Source organism: Chiloscyllium punctatum, chromosome 26 (assembly GCF_047496795.1).
Source record: "Chiloscyllium punctatum isolate Juve2018m chromosome 26, sChiPun1.3, whole genome shotgun sequence".
NCBI lineage: Eukaryota > Metazoa > Chordata > Chondrichthyes > Orectolobiformes > Hemiscylliidae > Chiloscyllium > Chiloscyllium punctatum.
The window spans coordinates 54,123,751-54,142,311 of record NC_092764.1 but is presented as its reverse complement, the minus strand read 5'-3'; the positions used below and the strand labels follow the sequence as shown (position 1 = coordinate 54,142,311).

General features: G+C 42.8%; 1 protein-coding gene across 1 annotated transcript in view; it reads left to right on the top strand.

Moving 5' to 3' along the window:
- Window positions 1-2,203: 2,203 nt before the first annotated feature.
- The window catches only part of bcar1 (BCAR1 scaffold protein, Cas family member), a 250,812-nt gene continuing 234,454 nt past the window's right edge, over window positions 2,204-18,561 (top strand). Inside the window, exon 1 of the mRNA XM_072547423.1 lies at window positions 2,204-2,807. Coding sequence (XP_072403524.1) covers window positions 2,796-2,807 — 12 coding nt within the window. The 5' untranslated portion in view covers window positions 2,204-2,795. The remainder of the gene's footprint in view (window positions 2,808-18,561) is intronic.

Genomic DNA, 18,561 nt, shown 5'->3' with positions numbered 1-18,561 from the left:
ACTATACCTTAGAAGTGTTCTGTGGGTTGTCAAGTGCTTTGAGGTGTCATAAGGACATGCAAGCCTTTACATAAATGTGATTCTTCCTTTAATAGTAAGATTACCTGTCGAGCAGAAGGATTGGCAAACAGTATGGACAATTATTGGGGCAGCAAACAAGAAAATGAGCAGAAGAGTCAGAGACCAATAGGAAATTGGTTGAGCTGGTGAGATTAGCAACTCTAGCGGGTGAGACGTGGACAATATCTGTGGGATGCATCAACATAGAAAACAAGCAAAGTGCAGAGAGTTTTTAAAAAATTAAGCAGGAAGACACCCAGCAATTAGAAATCAATGACAGTAAATGCACAGACACACACACATATACACACCACACACACAGACACACACACACACACATACACACACAGACACATACATATAAATATAGGAGGTCATTTGGCCAATCACGTCTGGACTGGTGTCCAAATGAGCATCTTAACCTTAGAAAATCTCTGCAAGAATTCTTCTGGGTAGTGTTCAAGGCCCACCATTTTTAGTTGCTTCATCAGTGACCTTCCCTCCAACATTATGTCGGAAGCTGGATGTTTGCTGATGATTGCACAATGTTCAGGACCATTCGCAACTCCCCACATACTGAAGCAGCCTGTGTCCATGTGTAGCAAGACTTAGACAACATACAGTCTTGGACTAAATGTGGCAAGGAATATTTGCACCAACTAAGTACAAACCAATGAGCACTTCCATGAAGACAGAACAATGCTTCTTGATATTCAATGGTATTACCATTGCTGAATCCCCCACTATCAACATCTGTGGGGTTATCATTGACCAGAAACTGAACTGAACTGTCCAGATAAATACTGTGACTACAAGAGCAGGCTAGAAATTATATTTTCTGTGGTAAATTACTCACCATCTACAGTATCTTCCCAAAACCTGTGCACCATCTACTAGGCTCAAGTCAGGAGTGTGATGGAATACTCCCCACCTGCCTGGGTGAGTGTAGCTTCAACAGTACTCAAGAAGCCTGACACCATCCAGGCCAAAGCAGCCTGCTTCATTGACCCCCTATTCACCAGCTCCAATATTCACTCCCTTCACCTGCCCTGCACAGTGACAGCAGGGTATACAAACTGCAGTAACTCACAGAGGCTCCTCCAACAGAATCTTTCCTCTACCATAAGACCATAAGACATAGGAGTGGAAGCAAGGCCATTCGGCCCATCGAGTTCACTCTGCCATTTAATCATGGCTGATGAGTGTTTCAACTCCACTTACCTGCACTCTCCCTATAGCCTTTAATTCCTTGAGAGACCAAGAATTTATCAATCTCTGTCTTGAAGACACCCAAGGACACCACCTAAAGGTACACAGGATAGGAGTGCATGTGAACACAAGCACATGGACGTTTCCACCCAAGTCACACACCATTAAAACTTGTTGAACTTTTTACAATTGTGTTCATGAACAAACTGATTTCTGTAAAATAATCATTAATCAGCTTGGAATAAGACGTCCTATTTACTGTCTTTATTTCCATACTTTTATCTACTGAAATTCACACTGAGGTAAACACCTTTAAAAAGAATGAAACTTTGGTGGCAGTGTGGAGATAGTAAACGAGGATGGAGCCACATTAATTCCAATTACACACTGAAGTTGGGAGAATCATCTCTGTAGCAGACAAGGAAATGACATGTTTGAACCGGGCAATTGTATCGAATTCCAGGAGACCGTTAACCCGCATGTTATTAAATAGTAAATGTGTAGTGGTAGGTAGGTCCAGCACTTGGTTCTGAGATTCCCCCCCCCCCACTTCCACCGAGATAACCTGACCAACCCGAAGCGCTCCTGTGGACAGGGTGGGCCAGACTGTGGGGGAGAGTGTGGGGCTGCACTGCTTCATCACAAGGTTTTTGGGAAGAAGGCTCAGCTTCAGCCAGGACCCTGTGCAGGGCTCTCTGTGTTGGCGACGTGTAAACCCTGTGTACTGAGCTCATCTGGAGGGGCACTCCAACCAGCCGAGACTTTCTGCTGTTGGGTAGACTATTTGCCCAGAGCTGATGGAAGCCGAGAGAGTGCGGGCTGCTGTCACTGAGCCTTTCAGCAGCGCGGGGTATTCGGGACCCCTGCCCCCTTGGAGAAGCTGGGGGTGTAAGGGTCCCTTTAATAGGAACTCTTTGCCCTCTGGATTGAGTCGGTGTCCCAGCGCCTGCGCTCTGCACGGCTGGCGGTGCCTTTAAGGTGAAGTTGCTGATTTCGTCATTGCAGCCGATTGAGGGGAGGAAGGGAAAGAGGAAAGAGAAGGAAAGAAAGAAAGAAGGAGAAAAGGAGAAGAGGTGGCGGGTGGTAGGCGCTAGGGCTGTCTGAGGTCTGGACATCACGTCAAGGAGTCAGTCAGACAGACAGACAGACACTGTGTGGAAGTTAGGCTGCAGCTCAGGGGCTGGACAGCAGGAGCCCAGGGTTAGGGGAGAGGGAGAGACACACAGACAGAGACAGAGTGACAGGAGGAAGGGAGGGGGGAGCTGAGCAGCCGCTGTCACTGAGCTGACAATCACAGAGCGCTCCAAAGCAAACAAAAGCTGCAAGTTGCTCGGAGGCTGACGATCCTCGGCGCCAGAGACAGAGAGAGAGAGTATGGGATCCACCTGATCGCCTTCCGGAAAACCGGGCAGCCCTTCTCCCTCGCCGCTTTCCCAACGCCGGGAGGAAACTGCACTGAAACTGGTCGGCGCCGTGTCCCTTTTCGGATCGCCCGGAGTGGAGCGGAGCGGAGTGGAGTGGGGGAGATGTCTGTGCCCGTGAGTAGCTCTTCACATTTCACCCAGTCCCCATCCCCGGCGGTGAGCTGCAGCCTCGCTGCCTGTTTGTAAAGCTCTCCCACTCGGGTGAGAGTGCGGTGCTGTGTGCGGCGGTGTTAGTCGGAGCTGGTTTATTTTGAATGGACACCGAGCCTGTACATTGCTGTGGCCGCCTGTTGGGAGGGTGTGCAGGCCGGGCCCCAGAGCCAGCTACCTCCTGCTATTAGCTGGTGCTCTGGGCACGGCCATTCCCCTCTCCTCCTAGACCAGACCCATGCCCCTGGACCGGTGGGCGGGGTGGGGAGAGTGGGCATTTATTTCCTTGTGAACTTTACCCTGTAGAGTTTTTTGCAACTGTAAAAGAGTCCAGATTTAGATTTTTTTCCCGTGTAATTTTTCAAGCTGCTAAGCGTTTTTTTTTTCTGAATTGGAGGAATTGGTTAAATCTTGTTCGTTTGTTTACAAACGGACGACACAAGAATACAGATTGTCTGTTGATGTTCTGAGTGTGGGTGGAAAACTTCTGATCCCTTTGGCTTTTCTGCTCTTTAACCATCATTGCCACCTCTTCCTCCCTCTCCCCTCCTCCACCCCCAACAACAGAACAGAACGACTTTCACCAGCAACTTTTCCCTTGAATACTGTCCATCGTTTCCCTGACATATTCCCACTATCCCTCTCCCCCTCTGTGCCTTTGCACACAGTCTGTTTTGTTAGAACACAGTGACAGGGTGAGGGGAAAATGTGCAAATCCAGGACTGTGGGACAAGCCATACAGAGAGATTTTTCATCATTCAGTTCCATCAGGGCGTCACATCGGCTCCATTCCCTGGTTTGAAGGTTACCTATCGGAATCCTGGTGTTTAAGCAACGTATTTTGGGATCTGGGTGTCACTGGAAAGGTCAACACTTATTGTTGACCCTTTGTTGCCCTTGAGAAGGTGGTGATGAGTTATCTTCTGAGAATTGCTGCAGTCCAGTGGTAAAGATGGGCTCATGATGCTGTTAATTGGAGAATTTCAGCTTGTTTTACTGGTCAAGGAGGAAGGAACAGGGGCTTCTTTCCAAGGTCAGTATAGTGAGTGACTTGAAGGTGTGCTTGTAGGTCGTGCTGTCCATGCTGCCCTTGTTCTTCTCAGTGGTGCTAGACATGTTTACCTCCAGTTCAACAGCTTAAAATACAGTCACGCTAGTGGAAAGAAACTTGTCTGGGCCCAACATGAAAATACCTTCCTGTTGTTTAATAGACTAAAACTTAGGTCCTTGGCTTGGAATGTGCACGTCATATGCTGCAATCCCAGATGCTATGAACCTAAGCTATAATTACAGTAAATAGATCAAAATGACCACTTGGATGGTTTCACTTTGCTGTTTTCAGGCTGTGCCAGTACAAGGGCCGAATCAGACGTTTTATTAATATTTGGGATCTCATCTGTACTGAGTTTAACATGGAACAGTGTGGCCGGTGTGCGCTGTGTAACAGGGTTGTGGCAGTACCTAAATGGGGTGCTCCCAGTAATTATACAGTGCCAAAGGGGACAGAATCTGATTCCTCAGCTGGCTCCTTCGATTTCATTCGTTGGTGTTTAGATCGGTGCATCTTACTGAAACTGAAATCAAATGAAATTCAATAAACTGAGTGTAGATTTGAGTTAAAACCCTGGTTTTGCTGATAGTGTTTGTTGTCTCTGAGTAATGACTCAGCATCTCTGCTGTGAAAACGATACCTTTTGCGAGACTGCATGGAAGTGCAGTGCTGGCAAATTGCTGTGTACCAGTGTGACTTGTTTCACCAACACTGAAAGTATAAGTTAGTGTCAGTGACCATGGTTAGGACTCCCTAGTATTGTGTTAGGTCTCTAGTGTTTTATGAAAAATCACTGATAGAAACAAATACCTTTTGGGGGAAAATGGATAAAATGCAATTGCAAGTAATCAAACAGGGGTTTATTTTATACAAAAACAGCAACAGTTTGAATAGGAATTGTTCAGTTCAGATAGTCTGTCTGTTCCAATATTAGATAAGCTGCTTAATAAACTTTATTTGCTGGGGACGCAGTGTGTAGTGGTAATGTCACTGGACTAGTAATCAAGAATGATCTAAGGACATGGATTTGAATCCCAACGTGGTAGATGGTGAAATTTCAATTCAATTTTTAAAATCTGGAATGGAAAGCTAGCCTAATGATGACCAAGAAGCTATTGTCGATTGTAATAAAACCCCATCTGGTTTACTAATGTCCTTTCAGAGAAGGGATTTTATTGTCCCTACCTAGTCTGGCCGACACGTGACTCCAGATTCACAGCAGTATGGTCTTCTTAACTACCCTTTGAAATGACCCTAGCAAGGCAGTTAGGGATTGGAAAAAAAACTGCTGGTCCAGCCTGAGGTGTCCACGTACCATGAATGAGTTTAAAACAAAAACATCATAATACTTGTGAATTAGTAAATATTTCATTTTGCATTACCACATGAAACCTGATAACATACTGAGTGAGTTTTAAGAAAAAGGTAGCGTAGGAGATGAGAATTCTCTTAGACAGTGAGTTGTTATGATCTGAATTCAGTGCGTGAAGGGATGGGTGGAAGCAGATTCACGAGCAATTTCCAAAAGGGAATTGGAGTGTTTGAAAAGGAAATATTTACTGTGCCTTGGCAAAGGAGCAGGTCTAATCGAATAGCTATACCAAAACTCCATCCTGGCCTGAATCACTGCCAGTACTGTCAGATTCTGGCACGTGGAAGCAGGAATATCAGGACACAACTGGATTGTCACTGTAATGTTCTAGACTGCAGCGAGGTGATCTTTTGGACTGTGTGCTGTGATGCAATCCTGTGCGCAAACTAACTTCAGACTATGAACTTCTGTATGTCTCAAAAAGGCAATAAGAGGATTTTAATTGCTGGAAGAATAATGTTCAGTTCTTAAAACCTTCTAATACTAAAGGAAAATTTCAAATTATAACTTCAAAAATATGTAATATAGGAGCTGACCAATGGCTAATTTGTTCAGGGCACTGCAACGTGAAACTACATCCTACGCGATTTCAAGTTGATCCGTGTCCTTCATTAGCTTCGTTAGCTGACTTCATTATCTGACCTCAGACATGCAGCAGTATTCTTTCTCAGTTTCTTTACGGGATGTGAGGATGGCTGGCTGGGCTGTCCATTTTTGTTGCCTATTCTTAAGTCGCCCTTGAGAAGGTGGTGAGGTTCTTTCTTGAGCCCTTTGGGTGTGAGTAAACCCACAGTGCTGTTATGGAGGGATCGTCAGGATTTTGTTCCAACAACAATAAAAGAACAGCAAGATGGTTGTAGGCCAGGATGATGTAAGACATGATGGAAAGCTGACAGGTGATAATGCATTGACTGTCCGGGTGCTTCAGGGTGCTGGACGCCATGGGTTTGGAAGGAGCCTTGGTGAGTTACCAGTGTACCTTGTAGATGGTGCTCGCTGCTACAAATGCGCATGGTTGGTGGGCAAATGAGTGTTGAATGTTAGATGGGATGCCAGTCAAACGGGGCTGCTTTGTGTAGAGCGACTCGTGTGCTTTTGGACTTGCATTTATCCAGGCAAGTAGGGAGTATTCCATCACGTTCTTAACTTATACCTTGCAGATAATGAACAGGCTTTGGGGAGTCAGAAGGTGAGCTACTCGCTGCAGAGCCCCTAGCCTCTGACCTCTTGTTGTAGCCATAGCATTTATAACGGCGAGTCCAATTCACTTTCTGATCAATGGGAACCCCCAGGTAATGGAAGTCAACCAGCCAGTGTTCCTGCTTTGAATCAATATCTTCAAAGAGGATGTGGAAGGATATTGTGAGTAAGATAAATGCCTTGTATTCACAGAATGATTTTCTCATTATCTGAATGTCACAATGTGGCAACTAATTAAGTACTTCTGAAAAGTAGTCTCAGTTGTTTTGAAGGAAAAGCAACTGTTAATTTGTGAGCTGTCATAAACAGCAGTGCAGTAATGACCAGTAAATCTGATTTGTACTTTACTATTGGGATAAATATTGACTAGGTCTTTGGGCAAGTACTTCTGCTTTTCTTTGGATAGTGTGCTGGGATATTTTACACCCAGCCAAGACAGCAGGAGGGACCTTGATTTAACATGTCATCAGAAACTGGTACTTCTGACAATGCACCAATCGCTAAGTACTGAACTGGATTGGCCACTTGGCCATGTGCAGGTTAACGGGGTATGTTTGGTCAGTTTTCTTTTGTGTGCAAGGAAACATGTGGAAGATACTTATAATGAGGAGAAAAAGGTGGTTCTGTGATACAATGCTCTTCATGATAAAGTAAGCTATTGGTAAGCATAGTCATCTAGCAGTGGAACTGCATTTCTGTTGCACTTTCCATAGTTAAGACATTCCAAAACGTTTCACAGCCAGTGAAATACTTTTGCAGTGTTGTCACGTTTTTCATCTGGGAAATGAGGCAGCCAGGTTGAGCACAGCGAAACTGCATAAATAACCATGAAATAAATGATTGGCTTAGCTGTTTAAGATAATGCAGGTAATATCTCTGTATTCGTAGTGGAGGTTGCACATAGCCAGTGTTTGTTTATACTGAAGCTGCTGTTCTCTTGGATCAATTCTCTTGGATTAAAGGTGAACAATGCTGGATGAAGATATTTGGAAAACCTTTTTTCCAAATTGTTACGAATAATAATTTTTCCACATCTCGATGTGACACATTTATTTAGTCACAGCATAGACTTGCAAAGGCTAGACTTGTTTTTCTTTAATTTGTTGAGTGATCAGTCAAAACCTTTGTGTGTTTTGTTGTGGTTACAGAACTCCCTGAAAAGAAATCTGTGGTGATAACTAATAACATGAAACAAAATGTAAAAATGTGATGCTGTGATAACAGATGAGGGAAAATACAGTACAGATCAAAGAATCCAGCTTTGCCAGATATGCCATCATTTTCATTCATACAAAGATCCAATCTTTTGTACTTAATAAGCCACTGATTGACTGTGGCCCTCTGGTTTAGGAGCATGTGCACTTCACAATTCAAAATGCTGGCTTTCTATCTGTTTCCATTATTAGACCTGGATAACTGTCAGATCCCATCTCTCCAATGTTGTCCCTGTATATATTGCTTGACCTGTTACAGAATCATATAATCAGCTCACACCGCTCCTCGGGTTCCTTCGTACTTTATTGTATTTCAGTGTAATCGCCTGAGCCTGTGACATTACATATTGGATTAAAAAAAAATCAGGCGTTGGTGTATTCTTTTACTAATGTCATTATGGGTATGCAGAATAGGTAAAATCACCCATGAAGTTGGTTGTCGGTATTCAAAGGATGTGTTTTGCACTGGAGAAATTGGATATCTGTATGAATCCTTTTGGAATCAAATCAGTGTTGTTTTGCTACAGAGTCCCTGTGCACTCTGTTAGAAAACCGACCGATACCCATTAAGTTGGCTGTACAAAATGCAGGTAGATATTTTGAAAGTTTCCATTACAGGCTAAATATTAGAGCTGTGACTTCAAATGATTTTCAATTGCCCAAGCAGTAAACATTCTTCAGTTAAACCCCCAATTAGAAATATTAATATGCTGTGAGTGTCAAATATTACTGATAGCTATGCGGTTTCAAATTCAATCTCTTTGCTGATTTCCTTTAATCATGGCAATGCCTTGATTTCTGTTCAGTGCAAGTCCCTTTGAATGTCCATCACCAGATGATAGTTCTGAGGCAGAATCACGCTCATTGCGAATGGTTTGTGATGTGTTATTAGCTATGGATGAATAGTTTGATCCTTCTCTTATTACTGGGTGGCATTTAGTGATTTATTAAACCCCTAGTCCTAAACTGAGATCTTGTCTCGGGTGGATTCTGGCTTTTGGTGAATGTATTTTACGTGCTTATTTTTCTTAATTATGGGGATAACTGTTATATGTTTTCATTATTTTTCTCGAAAAAGTTATAAGGAAGAAATTGCAGGCTTTTGCAGCTTTAGAGAATATAAGCCAGCACTCCATGTATTTATTTAGCAATTGAAACCTGCTGCAGTTTACAATTACTTATGAGTCATTAATTGTTTTGTATCACATACTGTGCTCTGATTCCACATAGATAAAACAATGCCAACAATTTCTGTGTGCGTGTGATTGCTTTCAGCAAATTGAGCTCTTATCAGCTCCTTTTTTTTAATATTACGCTAAATCACCGACTTTTTCCATGTCTGAAGGACGGTCATTATCCTCTCTAGAGATCATGCCTGAGCTGCTGAATGTTCCTCATACTTTCCACTTTTTCAAATTTCAAATTTCTGGCATCCAGGGTCTTTTGCTTCTGCCCTTTTTTTTTAAATAATTAGTTGTCTCTGCACTAATGCAACTTTCATGGTTTCTGGGCATAATGGAAGAGCCACCTTGAGATTCTTTCCAAAAATTGTCATTTTATTACGTGTCGCACCCCTCGCTCCGAAAGATGGCATTTTGCTTTAGTAAGACACTGTTTTTCGAATTAATTATCTATAGCCCACTGTGTTGAAACTTGCTTCGTGGGCGATCACATTTTTCGGCCAGGCACCATGTCTATCTAAATGCTGTGACGTTGTTGCTGTGACCAGGGGCTAGCTTTGCGGCTCTATCCTAAAAATACCAACCACCGAGTCCTTTGGAGTGATGATTCTATGAACCTTGTGGATTAATTGTTAACTGATTGGATCTGTTCTGTTAATGACGTGATGCTGGTTTTCCAGATTGTCACTTGCCCTGAATTTGAATGTGGTGTCCCACATATTGATCGACCGCTGTCTCAAAGGTTGAAGAATTCTCAATCTGAATGGCCTCCTCCTCTACCTATATTCCTATGATCTCATTCAATGCAATTAAAGAGATTGGTATTTCTGTCTGTCTCTGATTTCCCTCCATCTTTTTGCAAATGCTTTTATCTTCACATAGCAGCCATTCCCCTCTGACTACCCATTGATTTCTTTGGTTTTCCTTGAAAGAGTCCCAGTCCTGTGGAGTGTGGCATAATTACGTCAAGGCTGACAAAAACAATGTGAGCAACACAGCTCATTCTGACCTGGGTCAAAAAGTGCAGTGCTGGAAAAGCACAGCCGGTCAGGCAGCATCCGAGCATAAGCCCTTCATCAGAAATGTCATTCCTGGTGAGCTAATGCTCGAAATGTTGACTCTCCTGCTCCTCGGATGCTGCCTGATCGGCTGTGCTTTTCCAGCACCACACTCTGACTCTGATCTCCAGCAATCTGCAGTCCTCTCTTTCTCCTCATTCTCATCCGGCAAATGTTTCCATTTTAATGTCAGATGCAGATTGCACGTAGTTAACTTTTTTGTTTTGGGGGGCTCCTGCTGTGGATTTGGCTGAAGACTATTCATTTGAAAAAGAAACAAACTTATGGATTCTGCTTTCATTTGCTGTGTTGCAAAGGAAAAAAAAACCCCAAGGCAGGGTACACTGAACAAGTAGTTCATAATTCAAGCAAATGTTTTTTGTACTTTCATTTTGCATAAGTGTATCTTAAAACTTGAAAAAAGGTCCGAAACTGCTGAGCAGTCAGACTTTAAGAATTCCTTTTATTATGTGAGGTAGGACAAGTTGGTAAAGCTGTGCTTTTAAAAAGGTCACTTTATGAACAAAGGAATAGAGTATAAACGTGCAAAATCAAGTGCGTTGCACAAAGCCTCTAAATTTATGGTTAGACCCCTGCATCCGATTCTGGCCACCGTGTTTTCGGAAAGGTGTCAGGGTTTTAGAAGGAGACAATTTACTGAAATGGTGTGAAGGATGAGAACCTTCAAATTGTATGGAAAATGGGAATTAGTCTCCTGTTTTTGAAGGACAGATTTTATAGATGTTTCAAAATTATCAGGAGTGAATAGGGCAAAACCATTTTCCCCTGGCCGGAGGGTTTATTACCTGAGGGTCAGATTTAAGGTAACGTGGTTTAAGTGCTGAGTGAGAGATGAGGTTGCAAAATGATATTATTTTTATGCAGGGAGTTCATATTGTGTAAAAAAAAAAGTACTGCTTGAAAAGAGTGATGGAAACATATTGAATCGTAGTATTTCAAAGAGAACTGAAAATACATTTGAAGACAAAACGTTTGTGATGGGGGTTAATTCAGAAACCGTTTCTCTGTCATTTTTTAAAAATAAAGGGTCAAATACCTCATTTTGTACTGTCAAATTCATCATTTTATGATACAGTAAAAGATATCACCATTGAGATTTAATATTTGAATTAACTACTATAATGTGAACTGAAATAAATCGCAGAGAGATTGATGTATTTTCCACTTCTTTCAATTGCTGCCAATTGATATGATTCCAGCTATTGGGAATACTGGACAAGTCAGATCCCAGAGTGCGACCTAGCTTGATGGATTGTAAGTTTAATTTTTGCAGTTGGTTATTTTGCTTGCTCATAATGGAAATTTATTCAAATCGGGCTGTAAATATTCTTTAATGAAGGAACTCCAGATTAATTGCACAAATGAAAACAACAAAGCTGTGTAAATGACTGACTGACTGCTTCTTCAGGTCTTAATATAAACAGCAAAACAAAGTTTCAACCCGCTTCCCAGCAAAATCTATTACTCACTCAATCCCAGATGAATATCATTCCTGTCTTTACTCTTTTTAATTTCCCCTTTACTGATTTCTTTCCTTCTTGCACTGCTGAAACCGTTTATGACTTCTTTCTAGTTTGGCTGATGAGACAGGTGTGATGCTTAAACCTCTTTGCAATTCTAACAGCTTGAAAATTTCTATACAAATTTTGGAGCTCAGCTTGGAGACTTCATGAACTAAAACCCGATGGGTTAAAAACTGTTTGCCCAAGCTGAACTCCTAATTCTTCTGAACTGAAGTCAAAATTAAACTAATGGCCCTGGTCTGTTGTTTTTTAATCCTGTCTATTGTAAACACAGCAATATAAACATTCCATCAGTTAACCCTTGGGTATCCTGGTAGGTACTTAACTGAATTACATGCCTTCTTGGTGATGATGTACTTAGATTACTGCTCTAAATTATTCTCTGACCCTTTCAAATAAAAGTATGCTTCAGGAAATTGAAACCAAAATCCATCTGCCTCTATTTTAAGCATCCAAATTCCAAAAATGCAAATCATGGTAATTGAGTTAAACATGTTAACATTATTTCTGGTTGGACCTCTTTCCCCCTTTCTGTTTTATGAAGTGGGAAGGCGTTCTTGATTAAAACAATGAAATGTTTTGCCAAATTGCTGAATTGTTTTCAGTCAGAGCGTATTAATGACGTACATAGTATGGTTACAGGATTTATTTTTCCTGTATCCTTTGGAAGGGAATGGAGAGAAATAATGCCAGATTTTTGGGTCCTAAATGATCTTTTTTGATCCTTGACCTCTTCCTTGATTTCCTGTTAGCTGTTGCCAATCTGCAAAGGTCGCAGAGTGACCAAATAATTTTCCAGTGGTTATTTGTTCACTTGATATAATTTGAACTGATTTTTCTTTTGATAGAGACAGTGACTGAAGTTGACATTTAAGAGAGAAAATAGAATCAATGTAAAGTTCTATGTGATTCCATATGGAGGGGTGCCCAGCAGTTTTAGTTTGACATTGTGGATGGTAGCGAGCTTTTATTCTTTTGAAACTGATGTCGGAAAGTATGTGCTGCAATTTGCCTGGGAATGTATTGAGATTTTATTTCTGTATGAAGTGAAAGGGGCATCAGCATGCTAGCTACTGTCTACAAGCAGCCTGTCGAACAATGGCAAGTATTGGAAACCAAGCTGAGGGTTCTCAAGGTGCAGTTTAACATGTGTTCTGTATTAAAGTATCTTGAAAGAGCTGTTCTTTATTCCGCTGTGGAAGATGCGGCCCTTAAGTTGCAATCCGTTTGCTGGTGACTGCACGCAGGGGCTGCTGCCTCTGCCGTTTGTTCCACTTATTAAACTTTTAAGTCAACACTTGCAGAAAGTGGGAAAGCAGGGGCTGTAACACGTCCACCTACTTCCTCTACTGCGTGTGAAGAAGATCTGTTCCTACAAGCAACTAATTCAGTGACTCTGATGCTAACACATTATCCCATTAAGTCGATTTGGAAGACTTCTTTTTTTAAAAAAATATGAATAGCGAGATGCATAAAGTAGCAATGTCCATGCATATCTATAAGACCATAAGACATAGGAGTGGAAGTAAGGCCATTCGGCCCATCGAGTCCACTCGCCATTCAATCATGGCTGATGGGCATTTCAACTCCACTTACCCGCATTCTCCCCGTAGCCCTTAAAATCTGAATATCTGAATTAAGGTTCTTTCCTACAGGAAGGTAACGATTGAGATGTTTTCTGATATAAGACCATGAGACATAGAAGTGGAAGCAAGGTCGTTCGGCCCATCGAACCCACTCTGCCATTCAATCATGGGTGGGCATTTCAACGCCACTTACCCGTACTCTCCCCGTAGCCCTTAATTCCTTGCGAGAAGAAGAATTTATCAATCACTGCCTTGAAGACATTTAACGTCCCGGCCTCCACTGCGCTCCGTGGCAATGAATTCCACAGGCCAACCACACTCTCTGGCTGAAGAAATGTCTCCTCATTTCTGTTCTAAATTAAACCCCTCTAATTCTAAGGCTGTGCCCACGGGTCCTAGTATCCCCGCCTAACGGAAACAATTTCCCGGTGTCCACCCTTTCTAAGCCATGCATTATCTTCTAAGTTTCTATTAGATCTCCGCTCAACCTTCTAAACTCTAATGAATACAATCCCAGGATCCTCAGCCGTTCATCGTATGTTAGGGCTACCATTCCACTGATATGGGTTGATAAAATGATGAAATGGTTCAATTATGTAAGCGTAGAGGAAATATGTGTGGTATGGCCGCAAAGTCGAAATCAGGTTCTGCAGCTGCTGCTTTGGCCTGAGCTGGTTGTTTTTGGTACTGTGGGTTTATCATTGCCTCCAGTCACAAGGGCAGGGCACAGAGATAGGCCTAAAACTGCTGCAGCCACAATGGGAATTGAACCCAGGGCTGATGGTGGGTGTTCTTCTGAACCAACTGAAAAAACAACTGGAAAATGCTTCTCAACCACTGAGGCATCACTGTTCGGTGACAACATAACCCCAGCTCCAGACTGAATCTGGGTCTGAATGTAAATGTTAGTCCATGAGAAAGAAGTGGCACATTTCAATCGGGGAATAAAGATAGGACGGAAACTCCGAGAATCAGGTTGTGCAGGAAGTGCTGGTAAAATGATAGTCAACGAGACATGAGACCCATTAATCTACTGATGTTAAAATGAAACAACACTAAATGTGAGGATTTATTGAACCAATGTAAATTGAATGATATAACACTAATTGTTGCAAAGGATCTATCAAGAAGACTACAATAGACCCGGAATCGAGAGATTCTGGAAGGTTTTAGGAACCATAATCCTAAAGTCATCTCGACCTCTCAATCAATACTATGTTAATCGCACATATACTGGATTAATGCTTTAATACTACTGCATACGGGGTGGGCGGGGAGCAGAGGTTAGATGGGGGTGGAGGCGGTAGGTTGAGGGTTGGTGGGGAGAGTGGCATCAAACAAGAATTAGTAAAGGGAATGGCCCTTACCGAAGGCAGAGAAGGGTGGGGAGGGGAAGATGTTCTTGGTGGTGAAGTCTAATTGCAGTTGGCGATTGTATTTGAGGATGATGCGTTGGATGCGGAGACTGATGGGATGGTAGGTGAGCACAAGCAGGACCCGTCTTTATTGTGTTTGGAGGGGGATTGTTTTGAGCATTGATTATTAGGGAGAGACATTTTGACAAATTTGGAAAAAATGTGCTTTTCTTCCTGTCCAATTCTGTTAATGTGGGAAGTTGTTCAGTTGCTATATAAGAATTTATCAGTTGTTGGACTGTGTAGTTGGACCTTGTTTGTATTTATCTTGTTTTTGTATATTCATTCCTACCAGCTGCAATCTGTTTCCCTTCCTCCCTCTCAATGGCGATGTACATTACAGTGAACACCCATCACTGTCCTCTCAACTTCTTGGTGTGTTACAATTTGAACCGTATTCCTTTTGTAATGTAATAAATACAGAAAGTGCTGGAGAAACACCTCAGGTCTGGCAGCATCTGCAGAGAGATGTTTCTATCTGAACAGATACTGCCAGACCTGTTGCGATCCTCCAACACTTTTTTTCTGTTTATATTACAGACTTTATTCCTCTGTTATGTGCAATGTTCATTTTTAAGACATCCTGAAAGTTAGCAGATTTCTTGCCATTTGGTTCCTTTCTCACCAACTGGCACATCTATTTGTTTTGCTCTCAGAATTGGCATCACTAGCTTTGTTTTATTGACTGGAGTTCCAACATTGGCTGGGCAGTTAGTCACAATACTGGAGAACTGACAGTGTCTAAGGGATTGTACCTTACCCTGAGTCTGCACCTTCAGGGAAGGATGGGGGAGGGACATGACAAACTACAGGGCAAGAGAAGGGATGGGATGAGGCATTGACCAATCAAATTAAAGGATTGGTAGAGTAATGTTGCAGTGCATGCAGTTGTATTGGAACTTTGGGTTTTCATATTATGCTAATAAGTTGAATCGTCCTCTTTTCAAAAATCACCAGTTGAAATATTAAGATGGTTTCACTGTGTTAGAACCGCTGATTTTCACAATTAATTTCAGAGAGGATTATTAGAGAAGGTGGACAAAGCAATCTCCTCTGCAACCCAGTTCAAAACAATCTCTCGGGGACCAAATATTGCTCCCTTTCCAACCTGGTATTGGCTGATATCTATGCTTTCCTTGCCAGCTCTCCCCTCCCTCCTCCTCCCCTCCCTCCCTCCTCCTCCCCTCCCTCCCTCCTCCTCTTCTCCTTCCTCTTCTCCTTCCTCCCCTCTCCTCACTCCACTGCCGATTGAGCACTTCTCCTGTTAAACCGGTTGTAATAAGGTAAGTCAACACAGGCCAGGAATTGGATGTAATCTAACCTGATCTTCTTCAATTGGTGAACTATTTGAGCAGTTAGGAAGATTGTTGTTAATCACATTCTGTGATGTGGTTATTGATTTTCTATGAAGATATGTTATTGTGTCTAAATACATTTTCTAATGTAAAGCTTCAATGCGACACAGTGACTCAGTGGTTAGCACTGCTGCCTCGCAGCACCAAGGTCCCACGTTTGATTCCAGCCATGGGCGACTGTCTGTGTGGAGTTTGTACATTCTCCCCGTGTCTGCGTGGGTTTCCTCTGGGTGCTCTGGTTTCCTCCCACAATCCAAAGATGTGCGGGTCAGGTGAATTGGCCATGTTAAATTGCCCATAGTGTTGGGTGCGTTAGTCAGACAGAAATGGGTCTGGGTGGGTTACTCTGTGGAGGGTCGGTGTGCACTGGTTGGGCCAAAGGGCCTGTTTCACACTGTAGGGAATCTAATCTAATCTAATTTGAAGCATCACAGAATGGAAGGATCTTTTTGGTGCGATTGTTTACCGGTGACATTCACACTCCATCCTACCGGCAGTTTCTTTGGGAGATTGATAAAGGAGCAGGATTGATGGTGAGTAGTGAGATCTTTTCAGCCTCAACTATCCCATTCCAGCGAAGGGAGCTGAGACATGCCATGTGCACACAGTCAGCAGGCAGAGGTAGTCAGCTGTGTCTGGGGACTTTGCCATTTGGCTCACCCACTGATCGAGTGGGGCGGGATTGAAGAGGTCATTAAGAAGGTAAGATCAGTGGGAGAGTGGGAGAGAGAGCGAGAGAGAGAGAGAGAGAGAGAGAGAGAGAGATTACAGCCTTCTGGTGAATCAGCTACAGTTAGACTGTGCTGTTATTGCATTATCCACGCCTGTGACCATAATGTGTGGTGAATGAGCAAAAAAAGTCCCTGCAAATATCCTGATTGCCCTCAGGCAAGGAAAGGAAATAGACACATTCACCGTCTCTCACCCACCTGTACCACCAAGAAACACACGTTGGGGGATATTGGGTGAGAACAAAGAAATATTGCATTTGTAGAACACCTTTTTACAAACTCTTGATGCCCCCAAAGTACTTCTACTGCCAACCAAATCCTTTTTGAACTGTATACTCCGATTTCATACCAAGAATGTCAGGCAACAGGCACACAGCAATTGCCCGATCAGCAGTTGTGATCACTGTTGCCTGTAAGCTGCATAGCTGTGCAACCCCTTTGCACATTCCAACCAGCATGCAAATATCAATATGCAAATCTCAGCATGCAAATCTCAGCATGCAAATGGTAACATGCAAACAATCGGCCCCAGTGGTCATTTGCCTTGCTTGGATTTCCAAGATCACAAAATTTGGAAAATGCTCACCTTCAGTCCTTCTGGTTCGCACACCATCCTTGATGCTCCAAAACATTGGCGGGAACATCGGATATGATGCTGGTTCAGGCATAAACATTGGATAGGAATTCCATGGTTTACTTTGAAAGGAGAGATGGGGCCTTGCTTTGATGCCTCCTCTTAAAGGCAGCACCTCTAACCATGCAGCAGTTCCTCAGTACTGCAGTGGAGTGTCAGCCTTGGTTATCTGCTTGAGATCACTGAAGTGAGGTTTGAACCCACAGCCTCTGAGGTGAGGTGGTACCACTGAGCTACAGTTGACAAGATTTGACTCAGCAGCAGTGCCCACTATTGTTGATTAGGCTGTTGGCACTCGGTACCGAGTCTGCTGTATGAAGAAGGTTCATTCAATGAGTTGGTTATTGGGACCTGTGGGACCCCTCAATCTCTCTTTTTTTTTCAACAAAGACCCAAAACTTCCAACTTTGGAGCAGGGAAGCCACTGCTGAGTGGGAAGGACTGAAGCTGAAACCAATTTATTTTGGTGCGCAAATGTTTCCTTCGTGCATTTGGGCGTACAGCCAGGTGGGTGGACTCGGGTGGGGAGATGGAAGAGGAATAGTTGCTGGGGTAACTGGAACTGAACAAAGGCGATACATTGTATTTTTGGTGCACAGGAGAGGGACATGGCTTTCATACTTGTGTTCGTAAATAGCTAGTCAGCAGTGTGGATATTATTATCCCTCGGTTCCAGCTGGACAGCTTGCAACAATCGAAGGGTATCAATTTGTGACAATGACTCCCTCTGAGGCAGTATGTAAAATACCCATTGCCTCAGGCCATAGCACTCTGGGGGACTTGTGCTCGATGTAAACATGCAGTACGATACCAATCAAACACCTAAAGATAGAGGAAAATCTTCGCTCTTAACTCCAAAAGCAAATGAAGTCACTACATCAAGCGAGTTAGGAGAGAAAGCATTCCTTGTTCTTTCGGTTACCTGGGCCAGATTCCAAAAACATCAACAGTCTGAACAAAAATACTTTTTTCTTAAATGCTGCTAGCTCCACAGTACAATGTGTGCCTGTTTTTTTTATTTGGATGCTTTGGTGCCAGTTATTATATTTAGCAAGTCAGTTAAAGCTATGGTCCGATTACACACCATGTAAATTTGGGTGCCTTTCCACAGGCGAAGAATGCCAAATTTATATCCAGGAAAATACTGCTGGGGATATTAAACACTTCCCATGGTGCATTTCTTTGTTCATTGTATTATGTCAGGAGAGACATTGACATACTTCTATATTAACTACATCAACTTGTCTGTTAACTCATTTGAATGGAAAATCTTTTCATGGAAACACGTAGAACTTTACAGCAGACAGGCAAGCCACGTGGCCCCACAGCTGTATTCCTTGTGTTTGTGGCCCACACAATCCTCCACAATGTCTTAAT